General features: G+C 43.3%; 1 protein-coding gene across 3 annotated transcripts in view; it reads left to right on the top strand.

Annotated features, from left to right (window-relative positions):
* UIMC1 (ubiquitin interaction motif containing 1) overlaps positions 1-24982 on the top strand; it is an 86531-nt gene that overhangs the window by 30374 nt on the left and 31175 nt on the right. For 2 of the 3 annotated variants that reach the window (XM_080988107.1, XM_080988105.1), the window contains exons 3-7: positions 7102-7192; positions 12823-12947; positions 13323-14456; positions 20980-21044; positions 24075-24163. In XM_080988107.1, the coding sequence (XP_080844233.1) occupies positions 7102-7192; positions 12823-12947; positions 13323-14456; positions 20980-21044; positions 24075-24163 (1504 nt within the window). The remainder of the gene's footprint in view (positions 1-7101; positions 7193-12822; positions 12948-13322; positions 14457-20979; positions 21045-24074; positions 24164-24982) is intronic. The other variant, XM_080988106.1, reaches the window with a different exon arrangement.

Here is a 24982-nt window from a genome sequence, read left to right as displayed (position 1 = left end):
GAAAGCAAACGTACCTCCAGGCGCTCTCTTAATCCTTTTAGCAGGTAGACTCTGAGTGGTCTGCAAGCAAATTTTTTAAAGGGATCAGATGTGCACTAGGTGAACATCCAGTCGTTGCATTACATACTTACCGAATTCCAAGTTGCAGGATCAGCAGTCACTACCTGTTCAGTCTGCATGGATTTTCAAATCTACTTGGTTTTTCAGAGAATCCTTTACCTACTTCCAAACAGGGGTCAATTCAAATATGCAGAAATAGCAAGTAATACAGTCCTTCCTTGACTGTTGCACATTAGGACTGCAGGTGGAAGGTGGGGGGGGGCATATGTTTAGATAAGCCCCTATGTAACTTCCTGGATCACTGCAGTGCTCTCTATATGGGGCTGGCTTTAGAAATGGCCTGGGAAGCCAGAACTGTTTCAGAACACACCTGCCAGGATGTGGTAGCAGCAAGGCAGTCGGGACTTATTACACTGATTCTATACCAACTACATGTGTTGCCAGTTTTTCTGGGCTCAGTTTTAAGAGCTGGTATTGATTTTGTTCTAGGTCAGTGGTTCCCAATTGGTGGTCTGCATAACCCACTCGGGGTCCGTGGCACATATCCGTCAACTGTCTGGGACATTCTGTTTTGGGAAGCCATGCTCTCGTGTGAGAGCATGGAACGCCAAAACATGTGGGTCACGTGACTCATGTGGGCATGCAGCCCAGAAGACGGGCTTCCCAGTTTTGCACTGGGACATGTTGGAGGGTATAGTGGCAACATTCACATAACAAAAACTACCCCAGATAGAACACTTTCAAAAGTAGGGGTTCCATGGCTTGGCTTTTGAAAAACTGGGTTCTGTAGTACTTAGCTAGTTGGGAACCACTGTCTAGGCCATTTAAGTATTGAAGGGTTATCTGGTGCAAGAACTGCTTGTACCAATATTAGTTTGCCAGAGCTCAGTATCAGAGGCTATTCTCTCTCGCCTTTGATTAGCAAAATCTGAGTGGCAGATACCAGAGATGCTGATGTGTTTTTACCTCCTCCCCCCCCCCCCCCGTTTTTAACTGTTATGACTTTTCTAAGCTGCTTTGGAGGAAATATTTTAAAGAGTAGAATATAAACAATCAAACAAATAAAATAAAGCAGCAGAAGAAAGTAGTCCCGAAGGCAAGCTTTCTGCAGTTTTATTCAGGTCAAAGCAAATGAATGGCTGGGGAAATATTTCTAGAAACCATAGGAAGAGGAGAGCCAATGGGGGACTAGAGCTTGTGAGTGTGCAGCCTACAAGCAGGTGAAAGCAGGGTGGTGTCACCAGGTCTGGTAGGGAGATTAAGCAGCTCAGCTCAGAGGACAAGGGATGCCGGGTTGAAGACTCTTGGACTAAGCAGGGCATGGAGTGTAAACTGTGTTGGGAGAAGAACCTGTTTTTCAGAGAGTGAATGAACCATATTTTGAATTTGTATATGACAGGGAATAAGGCCTTTTTAAAAAGCATTAGTATTAAAGCTGGAAGGTACTGTGAGAAATAAATGGAAGTGCTATCTCTTAAGTGAGTGGAAAGGGAGTGGTGAATAACTACTTCTGTACTAAATGGCTTGCTTGTTTGATTATTTTAAAAGCAGTGAAAGAAAATGCATATTGGGACTTGGAGAATCGTATAATACTATGCCTTGCACTTAGTTTGTGAGGCATGCTCCTGGGATGAAATTTTTTAAAAGCTCAAAACAAAGGGTAGCATAGAACAGCAGTGAATTCAGTTCTGAGTAACAGCACAGAGAGTAAGGGACTGGTGTTGGGTTTGCTGTTGTTTAACGTCTAAATTAATTATCAAAATCTATGCACTAATGAAATCCATAGATGAGATTAAATAGTGAGAAGCTGCAAGCACACACCATAGCAGGTTCACATTCCAAAGGGGCCAGGAGTACTTAGAAAACATGAACAGAACTCCACAAAATTAAGCATGATTTGCAAAAATATAGCTTATAGATGTGACCAATGCATTATGCACCAGCAATACATTAAGCACCATTCCCTTCTCTTTGAATATTTCTGACCATAGGATCTCACCCAGTAGTTCAAGCTTTTTGAAACCAGCCTTCTTAAATTCCAGAGTGCATGTCTGACTACACTCAGCTTTCCCTTGTCTCTGTATAATGAAACCCAAGAGAACAGGATCACTTTCTCAGTACTGAATGTTTGGTAATCTGATCTAGGAAGGTATCATCCAAGCCTTCACTCTGGCTTCGCAGGCAATGTAGTATCCGAAGAATGTAGTGTATCTGAAGAAGTGTGCATGCACACGAAAGCTCATACCAAGAACAAACTTAGTTGGTCACTAAGGTGCTACTGGACAATTTCTTTTTATTCTTTTTATATATTTCTACCCACAGTCACCAACAGTGTAATCTTCTTTTTTTTAAAAAAATATTTTTATTAAAGTTTTCTTGGTTTACAAAGGTATGCACAATGTCTCTTTTTTCAAGTTACATTTTCCATAGGTCAGTTTCATTTGTTGAGACATTAGGGTTACATTAGGAAGAAAAAGGGTGGAAGAGGCAGAGGGGGCCATGGGGGGTGGGGGTGGGGGTGGGAGGCGATATTTCTATTTTGCTTAATGTATGTGTATTTCTTGTATGGCTGTTGTCCAGAATAGTTGGATTTGGAGGCATTCCCACCACATGTGGAGGTATGTGCCCGTGGAGGTGCACCCTCTCCAGCATTTTGGTGAGGTTCCTGAGCGTATTAGCTTAGTTTCCTTGGTGTTAGGTACCACCCTTAGGTAAGTTTCAGAGTGAGTTCTTTTCTTTTCGTTGATATGGATTTAAAGGGGGGTTTAGGCTACATTCTGGTCCACTGAGTGGGGCTAATCTCATAGCCTATTTCGTCTTCCCATGTTTTTTTATTACGTCTAGCGTGTTCGTGGGATTTTAGAGTAGTATTTTGTATATTGCAGATACCATCCCTTTGCCATGTCCCTTTGTTGTTAGGAACCCACAGTGCATCTGAAGAAGTGTGCATGCACCTGAAAGCTCATATCAAGAACAACTTAGTTGGTCTCTAAGGTGCTACTGGACATTTTATTTTATTTTATTTTTATATTTCTACCCACAGTCAAGTCACTGTTGTTTCCCTCTCCTACAATTTTTACTCATATACTCTCAGTCTGCATTCTATCATTCAAGTCATGGATCTCTTGATAAGTGTACACATTCTTTACATATAATTTTGCTACCTCTCCTTTCCTGTATGGGCTATTCCTTTTGAATAGGGTATACCTCTCAGTTTCTACATTCCAGTCATGAGTTTCATCCCACCAGGTTTCACTAATGCCTAAAAGATCATATTTGCCAACCTGTATTAAGAGTGAAAATTCTTCTTGCTTGTTTCCTGTACTCTGTGCATTAGTGTAGAGACAAGTGAAACAATGAGTCTTTCCTCTGCACACTGCTGCCTCTGTCACCCTCAGTAGGAAATCATCTGCTGCCACCACACATCACTTTCTTCTATGGAGAGCAGCAGGAATTGTTCTGTTCACTGCCACCTCAGTGTGTTTTGGGTTTTCTACTTCTATTCTTGCTGCTCTGGCTGAGAATCGGTGTCCAGGGTGAGGGCATGGAATTGATTTTGCCATTCCAGAGACAAAACATGGCTCCTGACAGTCCTGCTTTCTTTGTGTTATGTTCCTTCAGGGGGTTGCCTCCTGTATTGGGTGATCCTGCTCTTCCCTAGGGTTCCCTGCCTTCATCTCTGCTCCAAGATAGTCTACTCTGGTCTAGTGAGAATTTCCTCATCTTGCCTGATAGCTCAGAATGTGGTTGGCAGGCCTCAAGTTGCTGTACCTTCTCTTCCAGCAAGGTAGTCAGCTTGCACTTGCTACATGTGTAGTTTTGCCCGATCTTAGGCAGGAAAACAAACATGGCACAGATGTTGCTGGTAATTGCAGCAGCTCCATTACTCTCCAGGTCTCTTGGTTCCCCACACACTGTGAGAAAGCTCCAGACTTCCCCTTCAAACTAAACAACCTTGCAAATGCCCCTGTTTACAAGTCCTGGTCATAAGAGCTTCACCTGCTGGATTTCCTCCTGTAGTGCTTGTATTAAAAATACAGCAGCCCTGTCTTGTTGCAGGTGGCGCTGTTGCCATGTTTGAAACCGCCTGTGTTTGAAGCATCTGCTGCGCCAAGATGGTGAGGCCCGTGAGGCCCAGCGCTTGAAGAGGGGGTGGGCAGGGAAGCCACAGAGATGAGTTTTGCCAGATGCTGAGAGGGGAACACGACTGCCTGAGGAGTTCCAGGCAATTTTCATCCCCCCACCTCCCCACTTTTTCTTGTTTGTATTCTTACTTGCCTTAAGACTGCCTTCTCAGCAATGCCACTGCCTCAACCTTTTCAGACAGATAGCCGGGTTAGTCTTTTGCATCAAAAACAACAAAAGAGTCTAGTAGTGCTTTTCAAAGACAAAGATATAATCTTTCATAGACCAAGTGGACTGTAGTCCATGAAAGCTTAAGCCATAATAAATGCGTTGGTCTTTAAGGTGCTACAAGACTCTTCGTTGTTTTTCACTACAACAGATGAATACTACTGCTCCTCTGGAAACTCTTCCCTGACATTATTTATGAAGCTAAACAGCCCAGGCCCCAGAACTCACTGCAGAACTCCACTTGCCACCTCTTTTCTCTTTTATGTCAATTCATTATTATCCACTGAGTGCAGTTATTTTTAGACACTTGCATACCCACTTTATGGTTGTTTCATTTAGTCCACATAATTCATCCTTGCTCAAGAGGATGCGATTTGGGGCTGGATCAATATCCTTGTTGATATCTGGGGCTGTGAGGCTGCTTAGTGAACACTAACAGGACTTTCCAATTCCTGGCTGAAGAGTGGGAGGAAATCCTTGTATGTGTGGTGCTGGTGTTGTGTATTTATGGGCTGTAGATTGCAGCCTAGATAATTTCCACCTGTATACTTAACTGACAAGAGAAGAGAACTAACAGCATTTCTAATCCCCAGGTCTGCTGGCTAGAGATGGTTTAGGATGAGACAGAGGTACCTCTCAGCCAAGGGGAGGACCACGCTCAGCGCAGAGGTCCTGCCGTGCCCATGGTTGTAGATCTGCCAGTGGCGTTTTGGCTAGTGGAAGCCATTATTAGCCCCCAATATTTGGTTTCATGGGGACAGATGGAAGTGGGACACAGTCAGCCTGGGATCCACTGGATCTAAAGCCCCAGTGCTCTCCTAAGAGGCACAGGATCAGTCCCATTACTTAGGCCAGCCAGCTGAGTCATTTCCCTTGCCATTAATTTCAATGGGAAGTTGTTGGTTTTAAAACAAAACAGGAAATATATTGTACAAACACACACACACACACACACACACACACACGTCCTGTCCTGATCAGTGCAATCGTTCAGGGCTTTGGAAGTGGTGGATCATCCACTACTTCATCACCCTTTGCCCATCAGTTTGCCATAATTTCTTCTGTAACATCACTACACTTGCTATGAGGAGTTGGCTTTGTTTTTCGCTAAACGATTCTACCAGTATTTGCCTCATTTTGAATCCCTAGTTCTATCTTCTTTAGCCCTTTTAAAAAACCAACCCTGTACAGTGGAACCTTGGTTGACGAACGTAATCCATTCTGGAAGACCATTTGACTTCCAAAACATTCAACAGCCGAGGTGCAATTGCCGGTCGGCAAATTCCATTGAGAAAAATGGAGAAGAACGCCTCAGAAGCCATTCGACTTCCAAGGCGCGTTCAAAAACGGAAGCATTCACTTCTGGGTTGTTGGCATTCGATAGCCGAAACGTTCGACTTCTGAAGTGTTCAACAACCGAGGTTCCACTGTAGTAGGCTTTGTGAATCATATCAATTCTCTGAATTCAAATTTGTGTAGAATGTCCCTTTCATATTGCCCAAATATTATTTTACATGCTCTTTTCTGCTACTAACTTCATGTTTCTCTTCAATTTTTGTTTCTATTAATATCATTAGTTGTTTCAGTACTTCACCTTTTTTAAAATAGATGTTGCACTCTGTTGTATACTCTGTTGGTATCTTTTTCTGAGGTAAACAACACACTTGAGATGCCTTTCTTCGTTTGCAACATAAAAATATCTGTCTCTGGCTGGTTGCAACTCATTGTGTACCTTTCTTTTTCTGACTTTTGTCCAGCCTTACACTCCTGTGCTGGATCAGTATTCTTGACCTTAGCAATCTGTCTCTCCTCCTTTTGGTCAGTTTCCATTTTAGTCTCTTCAGTCATTAAAAAGATTCCTGCGTCGCCGTTATGTGTCATGTTCAATTTCTCCTGTTCTTTCTCTGCTTGGATATGGCTTGCAATTGTGCTTCCATTGTTGCATCCTTTAAATCTTAACTGTCCCTGACAAATGCTCATACTGTTGACTTTTAAAAATGTACTTAGTTGTCAGTTCAGGGAGGCCATAGCATGATAGCCATTTTGATGGATGTGCCATCCCCCCTTCCTTCAGAGGGAAATAAAAGAAGTTATCAGTCTAAAGTATGATACATAGGAGGGTGACGTCTCATAGTGAACAGCATTAGATTGTGGAGTTCTCCCCCCCCCTTATTAACTAAGTGCCCCTTGCCTTTGGGGAATCAACTTTGCTGGATGATACCTTTCCAGCTGTACTAAGAAAGCACCTTGCCCTGTTAGATGTCCCTGCTGGAAGATCTCATCAAGTTTTTCTTTTGCATTTTCACTCTTTATAACTTCCTGAATGTAAAAGCAAACAACTTCTTGTTAAAATCCTATGCAGCTGGTACTCTGCATGAGAGTGACTGACATGAGGTCTATTGTCCTTTGCTGCTAATCTGTTTACACGTTTGCCTGCATCCCTCGTTGCTCATTATACTTACCACACAGCTCCTTTAATAGCTACAGAATACTCTTTTATTTGTGTCTGAAAGTCACATTTCTCACCAGTCGAGGAGTCTGCCTTTGTGCCAGCTTTTCCTTTTCTTTTTTCCCCCTTCCCTGGGCTTGGAGATTTGGATGAAGGTTGAGGCAGGAGGGATGGGGGAAGGGTGGCAAATGGTAGCATCTTCTGTAGTTTATGTATTTACCATATTTCTTCTCTTGCAGCAGGAGTCCAAGGAGGAACATGGTCTGCAGAAGAAAAGAACAAAGCAGCAGCTGGATAGACTGAAGTTTGCCGCAAAAAGGAAAATAGCACGTAGGTCTCATCTGCGCAGGGGAATGTGGGAGCTGGAGAATGAGCAGTACACTGGTTTTTTTGTATGGAGTTTCTTACATATGCCTTTGCACAACACATACGCCAGGGCCTACCAAGTCAAAAGTAGCCGCTTTGTATGAGGTCTGACATTGTATGCGGATAAACAATGTCACCACAGATGCATATAGATATGATACAGCTAAGTGTCATTGTGCATATCTATTGGCATAAAGGAGAAGAGCCTTGTAAGGTTGCCAAGGTTGTCACTGTTTATGCAAAGTACGACATTACTATCCATTTCCTCTATGAAGACAATGGAACAAGGGCTATGTTATATGGCAGCTGTGAGATGAGAAACAGGATAAGAAGACCTTGAAGCTAAGCTCTATCCAGAGACAACTGTAGTTGGTGTGTAGAGTTACAGTGAGTGTCTCACGGACAGAATATTCTTGCTTGTAGCTTGATTGGTTATTAGGGCAAGAGTACATGCGGTTTATTCAGTAATTAGCCTTCTGGGTGACTCTGTAAGAAGAGTTTGGATTTGATATCCTGCTTTATCACTACCCTAAGGAGTCTCAAAGCGGCTAACATTGTCCTTTCCCTTCTTCCCCCACAACAAACACTCTGTGAGGTGAGTGGGGCTGAGAGACTTCAGAGAAGTGTGACTGGCCCAAGGTCACCCAGCAGCTGCATGTGGAGGAGCGGAGACGCGAACCCGGTTCACCAGATTACAAGACTACCGCTCTTAACCACTACACCACACTGGCTACACTACACGCTCTTAACCACTACACCACACTGGCTGTAACTTACTTTATTGGTGAAATGAAATTCTTTGCTGTGATTCCAGGATCTTGTTCTTCTAGAAACATGCTGTTTCACAGAGGTAGTCTTGGTTAGATCTCCTCAGCTGAGCCCATTGCTGTAAGTTTGCAGCAGCAGTTTATAAGTATGCTCCAACTCACAAGATTTATTGTGAGCGGTGCTGGTTTTACAAGGAGCGTCTGATTTGGAAATATAATGGAATACATTTCTGAATGGACCCCAAGCAGTGGTTGTAACCTGATAAACTCCAAATGGAGGAGATGGGAAGTAGGTTGCAAATAGCCCTCTCTGCAAATCCCTTTGTAGGAAGAAAGAAGTGCATATTCAGTACTCCAAACAAGCTAAAGGCCCACAGATGTGAGCAAGAAGGCTTGAAATCCTCTGTGTGTACAGAATACCTAGGAGAGAGATTAACGTGAAGCCATCCATGTTTCGTGTTGAAACTGTAATGTGTAGAATCCATTTGCCGCTGGCAGCACAAGGCTAGATCCTCAGTCCAGCATCCAGCAGAATGTGGTCTTAGAACTGCGTTTGATAATTGGCATGAGCAAAGGTAGTGAGTCTCCTCATCAGTTCGCTCCTTTGGATGCAGGTCTCATACCTACTACATTAGAGCAGTCAATTAGCAATAATTAATTAGGCACATCCACTTACATGTCTGCTCTTTTATTTATTAGAACTATAATTAGCCTTTTAGTGTTTATTTTTAGGCAAATTAAGGTTCATTTCTTTGAAATATAAACCACTGTCAGTGTTTTAAAGGGTTGCTTGGGTTTTATGACAAATTGGCCTCTTGGAGATGAGGCTGCCTAGGGAGGGTGGGATTGTTTGGCCCCTCCTATCTAGGCCAATTGAGACTTATTCAAGCAATTAATAACTGTGTATAGTGGTAGTGATGTTTTTATTCAAGAAAAGGCTGTTTTCCTCCCAATGCAAACAGCAATCACTGGGGGCAGGGGCTGGAACTGGGGTATGGGCAAAAGGTTAAAGTCCCCCTCCCTGCAGTTGGCATTTCCCCATGACCACTATTTACTTAAAACAAACATTCACCCAACTACTAATCCGTGAATAATGTCACGTCTGGTTTCATCCTATGTGGAGAAATAAGGCCCGCATGTGCTGCCAATTTCCAAAGCTGGAACATTTCTCATATTGTTAGTGTTTAAGGCACATTGTTCTTTTCTGACTTTGTAATTTTTAATCATTTTTAACATTGAGCTATAATTCAAATACACCCGTGACGTTATATTCTCAACAAGCTAAGATTAAAATATACAAACCTACATAAATCCTTTTCTTTGGAATGTTTCTGATGTGTGTCTTCTAGAACAGTAAACCTCTTTTCACTGTACATTAATTTCACTATGATTGTGAGTGTAATACAGCCAACATTTTTGGGGGTGGGGGTGGGGAATCTGTTAGCAAGAGAACTCGGAACTGGTGGTGCTTTGCATCTAATTCGTTTTCAAACGTCCAACTGAAACATGAATTGTGTAGTAAATTGGCATATTAGCATGTAAAAAGGCTCAGAACTAGTTTAATTTGTTTAAGGCTGTAATGTCTTTAAAAACAGTGTATGTACACCCCCTCCTCATGTTTTCTTGGTGGGATTGATCATATGACACTGACATTTCTACCTATCAATGGAACTAGGAGTGTAGTGGGAGCCTAGCTTTGGAACAATGAAACTATGCTGACTTTAGCACACAAACAAAAAACCCCTCAAGATTTATAATGGAGCTATTCAGAATTCGTGGGCACATATGTGCAAGCACATAATTTGTGTCCGAAAGGGCATGCAAATGGTTTTCTGTCTGCTAGACGTTGGTTGTATAGACTACCTGCCAAACCATTCAGACAGTGCTTGCTTCTGAGAGCTCAGCTTCTATTTTTGTGTCTTGGAGCTCTTAAATAGTCTGTTTGCCCACACCAGTAGGAGGCTAACGCAATACTTAGAATTTCTAATCATCATAAATTATGACCAATGTAATCAACATCAAGCGCACACAAATTGTGAGCGTTTGCAGACAGCGTTTAGAAATGATCAGATGTTAAGCAGAATAATACATGATAGCCAGAGATACGCAGCATGGCTTTGACAGAACAGATGCCCTGCTTCTCTCAGGGAGATGGCTTGCTCCTTTCACTGTCGTGCAAGTTGGATGTATTTCATGGTGGGTGGGGGGCAAAGATTTATCCTTTTCAATGCACCCGTGAATTTGGAAAGTGGAATAAATGTTGTTTATTTTCTCTCTCTGATATGCCAGAAGGATTCTTGTCTAGAGTTCTTCCGTGTTCCATTTTACTATGCCCTTTTTTTCACTCCCTGGCAGCGTGATACACCATATTGCTTCTTAGATGGAATTTCATTTGCATTGTGTTTTATAGTTGTTGACAGTCTGGTTATGCAGTCATTGGTTGTTTTTTTTTTTTAAGTGAAAGATTGAGAACAGGTAACTGATGATTGTGATCCTATGTCCATTAATTTCTGCTTAGATCCCTTGCAATCAGATAATGCAGTTTTGCTGCCAGTATCTTATTATATGAATTCCAGTTATTATAAAATATTCTGCTGGTTCTTGAGGATGTCCAGGCCCCTGTACTGTATATGTACAAGAATACACATTCCAGTGGTAAAGCTATAATATGGCTGCTCAAAGCACTGTTGCTTTTAAGAAGGGGGGGGGGGGGAATAACTCAGCAGCTTCTTTCTGCATACAGCTATTAAAGGCACAAGAACCCTGTTTTCTTAGTGCCAAACTTAAACCAAAGCCTACGCTGTCATCCTGTAGACCCATACCTGGGAATAAGCCCCATTAATCCCAAAGAGACTTACTTTTCAGTAGACATGTATAGCATTGTACTGAAAGTTAACATAATGAGTGTCTGGCTTTAGGCCCTGCACAGCAGGAGACACACCTAAGCATACTGTATTTGAAAAATTTGTACGTTTTGCATTTGCTATTCAGGAAAGGGATTCTTTAACAACCAGTTGCACTTACTGTGTAGTAGTATTTGCAGATCATCACCTGATCTCATATGAACCCACCACAGGTGCATCCTGGTTACCAGGAAAAAGGGAAGGGCCAACTCTGGAAATCTCAAGGACTACTATAGAATAAGACAGAAGCAGGAAAGTGCACTAAAGAACCCCAGATATTCCTCCTGCCTGGTGTCCAAACAACTTGCATATCAATCGCAGCTCTGACATCACTCATAGGCTAAACCCACAGACAGCTGGGAGCAGCCAGGCTGGCTCACTTCACAGAAATTGCTTAGAAGGATACCTGCATATTTTGCTTCATAGGTTTCTTTCTAGGAGGGCTAGAGATTTTCTTAAGAAAATAATAATAAATAAACTTAGGCTATTGTGCCCTGATACTATACCCATGGTGGGGCATTGCCCCCACCCCCCTGTCTTAAACTCAGCTGTAGGAAAGCTAATGCCCATTAAGCAGGGCAAAATGAAACTGCATTGTGTCACATAGTTGCTTATTCATAGTTGTGATCATATCCAAGGGGTGTTGCAAAGTCCATGTTTCAGTTTAGACCTGCTGCTTTTCTCTTGGAAAGAGGGAGTGATGAGGTTCAGTAATCTACAAATGAGCTTTCCTCTGGAGGCATTTCTCATGTGTTGAGAAGATGCTCCTGAGGAGGCTGTGATGGCGTCCTAATTGCTTTGGTGTCCAAACACTTTACAGTAAAGGAATCTGAGGTATTCACCGTGTCTGGAAGGTGATCTGTTTCTTCAAAGCTCTTCTCTTTAGTTTCTTCTATGGTGTTTTGTGCTCAGGTGCACTTGTTGGGTTAAGAGTTGTTATGTGTGAGAGAGGATTTCTCAGAAAGTGCTGCTCAGAATCAACCTACAATGGTTTGACTGAAGAGCATTTCAATGTGCTCTTCAAATTCTCAGAAAGCAGGGGAGTTGCTGGAGTTTCTTTTTCATTCTGGTTTTCAGGCTTGGATATTTTTAGCTAAGTGAAAGTGGTGGGTCAGAAATCTAAAAAAACACACACCCTGGTGTTTTCCAGAACAGCTTTGTTTTTTTGTTTTCGCAACGCTTGTGATTTTTAGTATGTCCCAGAAAATCATTTAGGGAATAACTTTGTATAGGTAGGGAGAGAGTGGTCTCATCTCGGGTAGGAAAGCGTGCAGATCTGAAGATCATTCTCTGCCTTTTCCAGGTTGTTCTTCTAATTTTATTTTTTTAATTTTTTGCACCAGTCCAGGCGAATGTGGCTCATGACCTTTGCCCGTTTACATTTCAGGAGGCTTGGCAGTATACACCACAGAGCACTATGACTTTTAAAGTTAATAATAATGTTGAGTGGAAAGGAACTAACTTCACTGTGCTCTACCAGCAGACTGTGCCTTTTAGAAAAAGTCTGTTCATGCACAGTTCAGTGTTCAAAGTCTACCGCTTTTCCTTTGTGCCCTTTGATGATAGTATTGCATGTGGAAGTACAAAACAGGGTCGCTGCCAGATGATTATGTGATAAAATATTTCATTGTGATGAATTCACCAAAGAGTCAAAGCTGAGATCACTATGGGAACCTTAACTAAATGCCCTGACTTGGTTCAGTGATTTGATATTGCACAAAATGCATTACTCTGCATTTAGCACTGTCTGTTCCAGTTTTGAAGGCACACAGCAAGGTAAGCTGAGATGTAACAGCTTTGATCCAATTTAGTTGGCCTTTTTTCCCTGTGAAGGTGAAAGTCCCCAGGCACCTTCTTCAGGGCATAAGGAATGAGAGCCTGCTGCATTGTATTGTGTTACGCTTTTCTTTTTCACTTTTTTCAGAGATGACGGAAGATGAACAGTTTGCCCTGGCTCTGAAAATGAGCGAGCAAGAAGCCAGGCAGTTGAACTCGCAAGAGGAGGAAGAGGAAGAGCTTCTGAGAAAGGCCATTGCTGAGAGCCTTGGTGTAAGTGAAGCAGAAATACTTGGGCTACAGAATTGCCTGTTCACATTTTTCCCTGCCCTGTACTCCCCCTCTGCAGTTCAAATGAGGTGTTTGTTATGGGACAGGCTTCCATCTGGAATTCTAGCCAGTCTTCTGTAAGGCATAAATGCATCTGACAAGGTGAGCTCACAATACATTTGTTAATCTTCACCATGTTAACAGCCCCAAATACGGCTAATGAATGATTTCACCTTTAGCTATCATTTTGTAGATTAACATGGAAGTGTCCATTTATATATTTTACTCTGTGGAGCAGCAGTCAGTTTGATTTAATAATTAGGAACGTACATTTTCGAAGGCAAATCACTTGTGTGCATTTTTCACCCTCCTTTCTAGAGCTGCCAGCCTTCTGAGTCTTCTGCTGCAGCTGCTGTGCCCCATCCTTCCAAGGCACTAGTGTCTTCAGCACCAAGCTACCCAGCTGGGCAAGAGGATCCTGAGCTCCTTGCAGCTCTACTGCCTTGCCCTGAGTCTCCTTGCTCCGAGGACAGCTCCCTCTCACACAGTGACAAAACTGATAAGAATGGACAGACAGATGTCGCCAAGAGGCCCCTAGTAGTACTGACGAGGTTAAGCCAAGCAACAGTTGAGAGCTCACTAGTCTCTAGCATAATTGTATCTCCAGGGAAGAGCCAACCTTCTGCAAGGTCAAATGAAAACCCTTCCCCGTCAGCAAGGAGCAGTTCCAGCGATACACCACCCAGTCTAGAAGAAGGGACGTCAGTTGCCTTAAGTCCCACCTTTCCCCAAAGGCCTCGGGGCACTTTGTCACTGGCACCTCAGAGACTTTTTGCAGGAAGGTTTAGTCCTCCAAAGCCAAGAGGCAAGGAAACTGAAAAGCATTCCCAAAATTACATGGAAGGAGATTCCCTTCCTGGTTGCTCAGAAGCTCCGGAGAAAGTGGCCCTGGAGCACAGCATGTTGGACTACTCCAGCAGACCAGGGTCTGAGCTTGGACATCGGTTGGATCCCATCAAGAAGGCATGTCTTTCTCCTGGGCTGGTGGAAAGGACTGAATTGCCCAGAAACGCTCCTCCACTGTGCACACTTCATAGGGGTGACGAGGAGTGCCAAGAAGGCGAAGAGAGAGACATGGTGCACTATTACTGGGGTGTTCCCTTCTGCCCTAAAGGTGTGGATCCCAACAAATATACCCAAGTCATCCTGTGTCAGCTTGAGGTTTACCAGAAAAGCCTGAAACAGGCTCAGCGACAGCTTCTACACAAGAAACCATTTGGGGAGCCCATTGTCCCCAATTTGTGTCCCTTGAGGCGAAGTGACCGTGGCAAAGCAGCAAAGGAAGCATCTAAGAGAGATGAAGGTACAGATGAGCAGGAAGGAGAAGAAATGGATGAGAAAAAGGAGCCTGAGAGCATAGCCTGGCTTCTGTCCCCAATAAATGGAGAGCAGAACATGGCAGGGGGAAGAAACCCTGAGCGTGATGATGAGCCAGCAAGCAGCTCATTTCAGGTAAATTTGCTGCGCTTTCTTTGTCGGTCTGGTGAATTCTGAATGAAGGAGGGGGAGTGGCTAGTTATCTTTGCTTGATGTTGTGATCTATACAACAGACTAGACCCCAAAGAATGTTGGTGCGTATTTAGGGGTACATTGGTTCACTACGACTTACCACACTTCTAAGGTCAAAGAGATTTGGTGAACTTTGCAGCTTTTTAAAAGAATAGTGGACAACTCAGAAATTTATAGGATCTAGCATTATAGTGAATTGAATCTCTAGTAGGTGGCTGCTCAAGCAAGGGTGGAGAAACTTTTCAGCCCCCAGCTAACCTTGTGGCTTAACCTTCTGGGGGCCACATGCCAGGTGTGTGCAGGGCCAAAGCAAAAAGTGGGTATACACACACTCCTTTACATGAACACAAACACTTCCAGGCGTTCTCCGTAGCTTCAGTCTCCAGGAACTTGCCCTCTCCTCCCAGAGTGGCAATCAGACTTGAAAAAAAGCATTGGAGTTAATGGAAGTCATTTTTTCAAGTCTAATTGTCACTTGGGGAATATTGGGGGCATGGGGCATGTTGCAGTCAGATGAGGAGGACTCATGGGCTGCGTCTGAGCCAGTGGGCTTGAGGTTCCCCATCACTGAGATAGCTTGTTTCTGCCAAGAGATTAAATAATACACTTGAAACCCAGTTTGTGCTCTCTGATTTCTAAATTGTGACAAATGTGACTTTCCTTTGCAAGATCAATCTTAGAAAGCATATACCAATGTATCTAACAGCCAAAATTTTCAGCTCTTGATGGTTATGCTAATAGCTATGAAGGCAACCGTATTGTGGCTTATACACAAAGAGTTCTAGTATAGCAAGTCATCTCCTATTGCTGGCATGAGCATTGTTGTATTTTTTTAAAAATTTGTTTGTTTTGCTTGGCCTGTTCTCTGCCTTACTAGGTAAATCCATATGCTACCAGAGATAGTAAAATGCCATGTGACCTAGTTCTAAAATACATTTTCAGCAGGAAAACATTTGCTATTTTGCACTGAGTTTTTTACATTATTTTGCTCTTTGGGAGATGTACCATTCATAAGACTATGCAGTCTCTTAGGATTTCTCTGTGCTTCTTAGCCAGTTGCACAATTTAGGTTTTAAGGGCGCCTAAGCAGCAGTGATTGATTTTAATGGGCAAGCTTTCCTATGTGTTTATCATGTCACTGAACAGAGGATGAGATGTGACAGGGAGAATGTTATAATCCTTCCTCATTGGTGTGGCATGCGCAGCCAAGCCAAACATTAACCTGTTCCTCTTGCTTTAATTGTTGTCTCTGTGTGCCATTTTTTCAAGCTGCCGGACAGCCACTAGGTGTCAGTGTTTGTTTCATTTCAAGAGCTGGAAGCAGCTTTCGGTCATTGCTGCTGTTTAAACAGATTGCTAGTCAGATGAAGTATTTATTGCTGCTGTATTTTAGGTTTGTGTCAGCCTTTTCCAACCCTCATTTTTCATAATGACTTCGCTGCTTGATCATTGTATAACTTTATCTTCGCTCTGACTGAAGCTCAACCTTGTTGTTACTATTTTCAAGTGTATTTGATTGTTTACCCTAGTGATGGAAAGATACTTAACTTGTTTTGTGATATTTATATTCTGTCTTGTAATATTGAACGCGCTGAGGAAAAACTGTCATGTCTGCATTTTCTTTCAGAAGCAAAAGTGCAGTGCAGCCTTGCTTCTGGTTTCACAGTTTTGGATCCAGAGAGGCTATATTTAAACACACCTTAAAGGTGACCTGCGAAGGAGAAAATGTTGGACTTGTGCCCTATTTTTGCTCGTTTATGATAGATGGAGATGACCGAGATGACCGAGTGGTTTTGTGTCAAAGCTGTTTTTATCTCTCTGCCTCAGTTGTTGGAAATCCAGGCCTTATTTAGCTTGGATTTTTGTGTGTGTGTGGCATGTGAAGTTCTGATGAAAATCTAGGAAAACCCCAAAGGCCTGATAGCACTGGTAGCCAAAAAAGGGAATTAATAATATAGGAAGCTGTCAAATGGGAGACTGTGATGAGCTGATACATCTAAGCACAGAAATTAGATATACCCCAGCTTCTTCAAAGCCATTCTTAGGAACACGGGGAGACTCTTTATACAGAGTCAGACCATTGGTCCGTCTAGCTCAGCATTGTCTACATCAGATGTGGGGAACCTTTGACCCTCTAGGGGCTGCTGAACTACAACTCCCAACCTTGTGCTTGCGACAGCTGGTGGGAATTGTAGTTCAACTACCTCTGGAGGACCAACGTTCCTCATTGCTGCTCTACACTATGAAGTAGCAGCTCCCCAGAATTTCTGATAAGGGTCTTTCTGAGCACTGTCTGGAGATGCCAAGAACTGAACCCAGGGCCTTCTGTACACAAAGCAGCTGGGGAAGAGTCACCACCCAGTAGTAGAGCATCTGCTCTGCTTTCAAAAAATCCCAGGTTCAGCCCCCAGCATCTCCAAGTAGAGCTGGGAGAGAACACTGTCTGAAATCTTGGAAATCTGTTGCCAGTCAGTGTGGACGATGCTGAGCTACGTGGACCACGGAGCCACAGCCTTTCTATTTTTAAGCCCTATATGAGTTCCTGGAAGAAGGCGCACCATAATGCAAGATTCAGTGTCCCTTTCGACTACATCCTCAAGGAATACAGGTGTTGAGTGCACAAGTCTTAAGCAGTCTTCCAGCAAAAACGGAGAGTAATAGATTTGACATTTAAAATGGCTCTAGGGCCGTGAGAAACAAATGGGGTTGTTGGGGCAACCTGAAAACACAATTAAAATGTAAAAAGCTCAAGTTCCAACTCATAAATATACACTAAAGCACCTTAAGGTATAGCAGAGAAGCCAAGGCAGGGCTTCAGCCGAGTATGACAATATGCTTTGCGGCAGGTGATTCTTAACACCCCTTTTCTTTCTTCCGCCATGTAATGGAACATGGAGCTGATGGCAGGTAATTCAAAGACCACTTTTCCATGTTTTAAGCCTCATTTGAGCACTACATTTTTCTCCGCCATAATTACCCACCGGCGTTCTTTGTCACTGTTTCAGCACCCTTTGTGTTGACAGTAGTGTAAGTCCTAATGTATTTAAGGTGCCAAAGTGTCTCCTTAGCTGTTGAGTCCGGGCGGCTGCTACCTCTCCCCTCCCCCCCCGCTTCTGACTTGTTGCTATTCCAGTACAGCTGAATCCGTTCTAGCCTGGGATGTTAAATCTGCATCGTGCTTTTCCTGGCGGTTTGAGCTGCTGGCAAGCCTGTTTGACTATGCCCCCTGCATCTGCCGAATTGCAAAGCTGTTAATCAAGACAGTAACTACCGTTTCCTTCAAGTCTTCCCTAGTGGTTCCTCGCTCCATCCTGCTACGGTGAAATGCTGCTAAAATGGACAGTGTGCTTGAGCTACCCCTTCAGACTCTGCTTCCCGCTGTTCTTTGGGAAACGATATATACCTCTGTTGTCTCTTTAGATGAGCGGCTTTCATGATTCATTGCCTAGAATAGATTGAAACTAGATGTTATGGCAGATGTGGGCCTCTACTGAAAACAACAACCCCATGTCTCTGTCTCTTCCTTTCTTGTTGTTCGTAAATTCTAGGGATACTGCACGCCTGATGTAACATCATTACCTTCAAGTTCCCACCACCACCACTTCATTGACCGCTTCTTGTTGTTCCCATAAATAACAAACAATCCTCAATACAATTTTGGGTAAAGTCAACACCCCAAAAGTTGGAAACAAGTGGGAGATTTATAGCAATCACGTAGCTTTGTGTATGATCACAATTTATATACATCTTATCTAGTGCAAGCCCTGGCATGCAGCGAGGTGAGGCTATCTGCTTAAGCCATTCCCATACCAGGGTGGAATACAAGACCCAGAGTTCTTTGTGTGATTACCCACACCTCCTGTGCTGTGTCTTTATGGTTGCCGCAGCATCACTTCCCAGCTTCCAGTGCTTCATTTGGGTCTAGCACGGTGCTCCAATAATATCTGGTGTATGTAGAAAGGAATACAAATCTTGGAATGTGCACCACGCAATAAACTCTGGACCCAACCCAAATCATACACCCCATATACCATACACTGGATGGGAGGGTCTTCCAACACATAAGACCAGATGTTCTCAGGACAAAATAAACATAAACATAGACCATTACAGGTTTATTGTGAGATTGCTGTAAATGCAGTCAACATATGCTTGTGTGGATGGTAGCTGGGATGTTTAGAACAATTATTTAAAGCAATGCATAGAACATTGCATTCTTGTCTTAATTCATATTTCATCTACAGGTCAATATTTCCTACAGGTGACTATTGAAGAACAATATGCACCTACTTTTTAACAGAGTAGGAGTAATAAGATTGCATAAATTCTTATATATAATTCTTATATATATACAGTGCCTTTGCTCAGGGGAACCTTTTTTCTATTGACTCATGGGAAAAATCTATTGGGGTCCAGAGGCAAAAGTGGGAGACCCACCAATAAGATAGAAACATCGGTAGAAGAAAGCTGTAGAAGATCAGGTATTTTCAACCTTTCACACCGAGACCCAATTTTAACCCTTGTGGTCCCTTCCAGTCTATGGTTCTGTGATTCTATTTGCATGGTGGTAGTACTGCTATTGCGACCCACCTTCGATCAAGCCATGAGCAACTAGTGGGTCCTGACCCACCTGTTGAAGACCAGTGTGGCTAGATGCTCTTGATGTGTCTGGAAATATTTATTTGTGCATGATGTATGAGAGATGAAGTTAGTTTAATATGGAATGAGCAGGAGTAGAATGCAAAACCCCATGACAACTGCATTTGGAGTCTAACACAGGAAATAGGAAGTTCAGTGATGGATGTCTCAGTGACGGATGGCTTGATATAAGAATAGGGCAAAATATAAGAATGAAAAAAATTAGAGGAGTCTACCAGCATCCCCTTTCTTTCATTTCTTGACCCCTTTCCTGTGGCAACTTATCTGAGTTTTTATTTGGGGAAGGACTGTAGCTCAGTTGTAGAGCATCTGCTTTTAAGGCAGAAGTTCCTTGTTTAATCTCCAGCATCTCCAGACAGGGCTGGCAGGGATTCTGTCTGAAACCCTGAAGAGCTGCTGCCTGTCAGTGTAGACCAGGCATAGGCAAACTTGACCCTCCAGATGTTTTGGGACTACAAGTCCCATCATCCCTGACCATTGGTCCTGTTAGCTAGGGATGATGGAAGTTGTAGTCCCAAACATCTGGAGGACCGAGTTTGCCTATGCCTGATGTAGACCATACTGAGCTAACTAGCAGTGGTATAAGTATAAGGTATAAGGCAACTTACTCAGTATAAGGCAACTTCCTGCACTCCTACAATGCCGCTGGCTATTTAAAAACCTTGGTGCATATTGGGAAGGAGCACCAAGTGGTGGCAAAAACATTAAACTTCAGTTGTGGTTTGTGCCTGATCCAAGAGTAGGCAAGAGAATAGGAAAAAGATGGGATATAGAGAAAGTGAGAGGAAGAGCGAAAGAGAAAAGTAGAAAGGAAAGAGGCAAAACTACCGTACAGTCAAAAATTAAAAGTTGGTTTTGCATTGCCAGATGAGGTTAAAGATGGTCTTAAAAGGTTGAACATTACTATGCCGAAGAACCTTACAGATTCCAGCTACGGATTCCCCCCCTCTTTCCCCTTTATATCAAGAAAGTGGCATGTGAGAGAGCATGGACAGGTGTGATTCAATTTTTTATTTACCTAAGGAAGATACAACACCTGGATCTCTTTGCAGGAAGATGGGTAGGATTCTGAAATTCAAAGAGCCATTTAATGCACAGCTTTTTAGAGTAAAATACATTTGCACACGGTTTATAGAGTTAGAGTGCTACTTAATTAATTGTTTCAGTGGCTTCCATTGACATGTAACGGTAATGCATTTCCCAGTAATGTAATTACTTGGCTAATTCTGGCATTGGACTAGTTTACAGTTAGTTCTGAGCTAAGAGTTCTCAGAACATCTTGCGAGATAGTTCTTTCTGTTTATGTTCCAGCTAAGGACAATGTTGCAACCAACATCTTTGCTTTTCAGTGTGTTCCTGACAGCTTCTGTCTCAGCTGTGAATTTTGTAAGTGTTTTGCTTCTGAAGTTAACCCTTTGAGCTTAATGCTTTCATAGGGCCTAATGTCTTTGCCTTTGTCTCCTGGTTCATGCAGCATAATGTGCCTTTTTTGATGCAACTCTTTGCTTGTGGCACAGTCTGTCTGGATATGGGCTGGTATGTGGATCCTACCTTACAGTGACAGGTTGGTCATGGTAGCTATCTGGTTTCTTCCAAATTTTATGATTCTATGACCAAATGACCTTCAAACCCTTTTAAATGCACGTTTACACGGTTAGCTGATTCTTATTGCACAGATATATTTCCGGTCTCTGAAGGACTTTATGTTGCTGCTGCCCTACTTTTTTCTTACATTGGATGTGCTAGCTTAGAAGTATCGAGCTGCCATTGAAAGATTGGCTGGTTTGATTATTTTCTTTCTTCTTAGGCCACCCAAGTGCTATTTGCAGAAGATGTGCTTGAAGAAAGGGAGCCCATGCAGATTACCCAAAGGTAAGTAGGTGTATATCAGAGTAGTTCATTATGGGAGATAATAAGCCTGCTGCAATGACCTGGTCTTACTGGGATCTTCTTCAAAAGCTGTTGCACAGAAATTTAGTTTTTTGATGCCTGCAGCTGTTGTATATTTCAGGTTGTAACTATACTGTGCTGGAATGTGATAAGCGGGCAAAGGAACCTAATTTCTGTTTGTATAGTGTCAAATGTGTGCGACTCAGAGCCTTGAACGAATATTCTGCCCAAAATCTCAGCATGCATTATCATTCTTGCAGTATATTTGTGTCTAATGTCAAACAGAGAAGTATGACCCTCAACAGTACCTGTGTCTTTAAAATGTAAAGCAAGAAGTAGCCATTGCAGTAAAGATAATAAAGTTCAATCCTTGGCCTAAGGAGCTAATTTAATTTGATTTGACACCACAAAGCAATAAATTGTGGCTGGTTGAAAGATGAGTTTCAGCAAGAGTCTCAGCGGGTATGCAAACAGCATGGCGGAGCAGTATTTAAATATATATAATATGTAATATATATATGCAGTTCTTTGAAGAGGCAAGAACAGAAGACAAGACCAAGAAAGCATATCGTAATAGTGGCAGCACATTTATCTCCTTGAGACAGCAAGCCATGTTCCGGGAGAACAACCAATTCAAGTATGAGCAAGTAGCATGTGTGGTTGGGGAGGGTCCAAACCCTGTTTGCTTCAGATGATTAAATAACAAGTTGGGGAGGCTGCTGCCTGTGTCTCGCATTTGGGCCCCTGCTGCTGCTGCTGCTTTTTCTGGCAGGGCACAGCATGGTGGCCATTTCTGGAATACCTCCTGGGAGGACTGCCGCCTTAAAGGTTCCCAGAGCCCAGGAGTAAAGCATACTGGCTGGGATGGCTTGCAGTAGAGATCAGGAAATGAAGGAAACGGTAGGAGATGGTGCAGATAGGGGAAGATTCATGAAGTAATTTGCCAGGAAGATTTCAATATTTGCTGCTCAGCCACAAGTCTAGCTGTGAGAAGTTCCTTGATTCTTGGGTTAGTTTTCCCAGGTTTTATAATTAAAATGCTCTTGGCATGAGGCCACTGGTTTTTCTCTGCCTGATATCCTCTCTTCTCATTGATCCAACAGCATTTTGGCTGAATGCTCAATGAGGGGAGCAGACTGACTAATGTGATAGCTCTTCCCACCCTGCAGTGGGGTAAGCTCTCCTATGTACATAGTCTAATAAGGAGGATGGCAGTTTCACCCTTATGGTGATCATACTTGGGAGGAGAGATTCAAGTGTGGATGCCTTTCTTTGCCATCACAGCTGTCAGGAGGTTCTGGGACTGCGTGGGGAAAGAGAGAGAGATATAATGCCCCTGTTTCCTCACTAGGGCGTAATATTTCAAGTACTCATTAGCCAGAGCTTGATTGGAAAAAATCCCCCTAGCTCCATCCAGGGACAGCACTCATATAAACAACAAGTGGCACTGGTGTGAGGCTTCTACCCTTAAGGCTTGTTCCATTTCCCCCTCAGACTGTAGGTAATAGGATTAGTCTCCTCTGTTTACATTGGGTGCCTTGCACATTTTTCAAGCCGCAAGCAGGGATCTCAAAGTACATCCCACTTGCCACACTGTGACCCCGGGAACTTTGCAATGCAGCCGGCGGCTGCCCTCATCAGGCTGCTGGGATCAAGATTGACCATTACGTGCTGTGACATCTAATTTGATCAGACGGCACATCTGCATTAAGATGACAGTGGCTGCAGTATTCTCAGTTTTGTGCCCATTAAGTGTGGCCATCTGGCACCTGGCAGTTTGCCAGCAGAGCCCTGCGCTGGGCAGAGCACAGGCAACCTGGTCAGCGGGCTTCAGATGCTCTTTGGTTCTTATGCTGCCGGAGTAATTTTGAAAGCAGCTTTAGCCAACGGCATCTTCCTCCCCCATTTTCCATTGGCCGCTCAGCTTTGTTGTTTCCTGTGTTGTGCAAAGTATGCTAGATTGAGATTTTAATAAATGATTATATGCTTTGTTACTGGGAGATAGTTGGTGTAGCAAGCAATGTGGGTTGACTTCAAATTGATTAGCCCATTTTATAAATGTCATAGCAAATTGTTTAGTGTGAGGCCTTTTGAAGTGAGTCTTGATGGTTTACACAGCATAAGCTGTCCTCAGCTTGGGCTCATAACAAATGCTTTGAGATGGTTTATTTAGCGAGAGAGCGAGAGAAGTCACTTGTGGTTTCCCATCAGGATTTTCTTATTTATCATAAATCTGTGGTGGCTGTTCCCTACTCTCCGAGGCTCATAGCTGAGTTTAATAAATCTTTCCTTTTGTCAGTGTGGAGATTCGTGTTTTTCAAGTGTGCACTTGCATACTTGATCAATCCAATAGGAAAGCCACATAGAACTCTAAGGTTGACAGGGTGGCAATGTCACAGTGGCTCAGCCTGTGTCTTCCCATGACGTGGAGCGACTGTGCTTTGCAGAGAAAATGGCGGCACTGGAAGGTCAAAATGAGAGGAGCCAAGCACAGTTAAATGCTGCATAAAAGAGCTGCTTGGTTCGTGTTGGCAGAACTTTGCTGTAGGGAAGCTTTGAGTTGTGTCAGATTCCTGCTGCTTTAGAGAGCAGTGTGCAGTGATGAAATGGGGGGGGGGGAGAGAATAGCAGTAAAGGATGGGAGAGAGAAGAGTTCAGTGTCAAACAGATCTCCACCTCTTCCCACTCCTCGCTAAGGATTAGGCTGCTCTGCTACCTGCAGTACTCCTGTGACCAAAAGCAGAAAGCATCAAAGAAGCCTTTGCAGTTCTGAGTAGATATTCTTACTTCTCCTGCATGACACAACGACCCTTTCTTTTGCTTTAGAAAGCGTCTCTAGGGAAGAAGGGCTTCTCCACAGTCGTCTTGTTTGGGATGCTTCTTTCAAGCCTGTAACTTTCTGCATTCTCTCCTGCTGCCTTTCTTGGATAATCAGAGCTGCCAAGGCTGCAGCTGACTTTCACAGGCCTGCATGTTGTGACACTGGTTTATTCTGTGTTTGCATTTCAATAGCATTTCTGCCTTGACCCCGTTGGACAGTAGGAGAAGCCCAGACATGGCCGCAGAGAATCAAGCTGAGGAAGAAATCACTCTTTGCCCTGGTATGAGCCCTCTAACAATTCATTTGTGGTTTTGAGCCAAGAAAATCAACATCCTTTAGTTGCAGACAAAGCTATGCTGCTTGGCAGGTTGTAAATCATGAGGTCAAACTGGTAGGTTTGGCAAGTGGATCCCTTGAAAAAGGCCTGATCAGTTCCTTAGGAAAACACAAAATCCTGCTGGTCCCTTGCCATTCCAGCCCTGGTGTGTCCAGATGCAGACAGGAGGAAGGTGGCTGACTCAACTCCCTTTCTGCTCTTTCATTTGGGTGGTTGCATTAATGGTACCCTGAGAGGGGCTTCATGCTGTTTCCTGTGGACTTCTTGCTTCACTGGAATGCCTCCCTTGGAGCACCATGACGGATGCTGCTAGTATGCTGGCACTGTCATCATTTATTTGCTTGGCCGTAGAACAAGGGTGACACTGAGCACCGCCTGCTGAGCCTCTTAGTTTTGTCCTAGAACCACTTATGTAAGTGTTTATGTTAGTTTATATTCCTTGGTTAAACATACTGGGAGAAGGACTCCTGAGCTTATCTTTTAGAAACTGAATGAAATATGTCTTCCTCTCAGTATGAGCAAATGAACTTCTTCCTCTGCCTTTTGCAGTCCTGTGTTTAATGAAGCTGCAATTGCTAATCATTGTTTGGACACTCAAAGCCAGGGGTGTCAACTACTACGGCTCTAACAGGAGGGTTACCTCATGTTAGAAGAGCCAGCGGTCCCCACCTGCTGGGTTTGTCAGTGACATCCTGAATGATGTATTTTCCCCGCCCGCCCCCCCTCCAGTTCAGAGCAAATCAGTCATACAGCAATGCTTAC

The sequence above is a fragment of the Podarcis pityusensis genome, assembly GCF_964106645.2.
Source record: "Podarcis pityusensis genome assembly, chromosome: 2".
Lineage (NCBI taxonomy): Eukaryota > Metazoa > Chordata > Lepidosauria > Squamata > Lacertidae > Podarcis > Podarcis pityusensis.
This window is presented reverse-complemented; position numbering and strand designations above follow the sequence as displayed.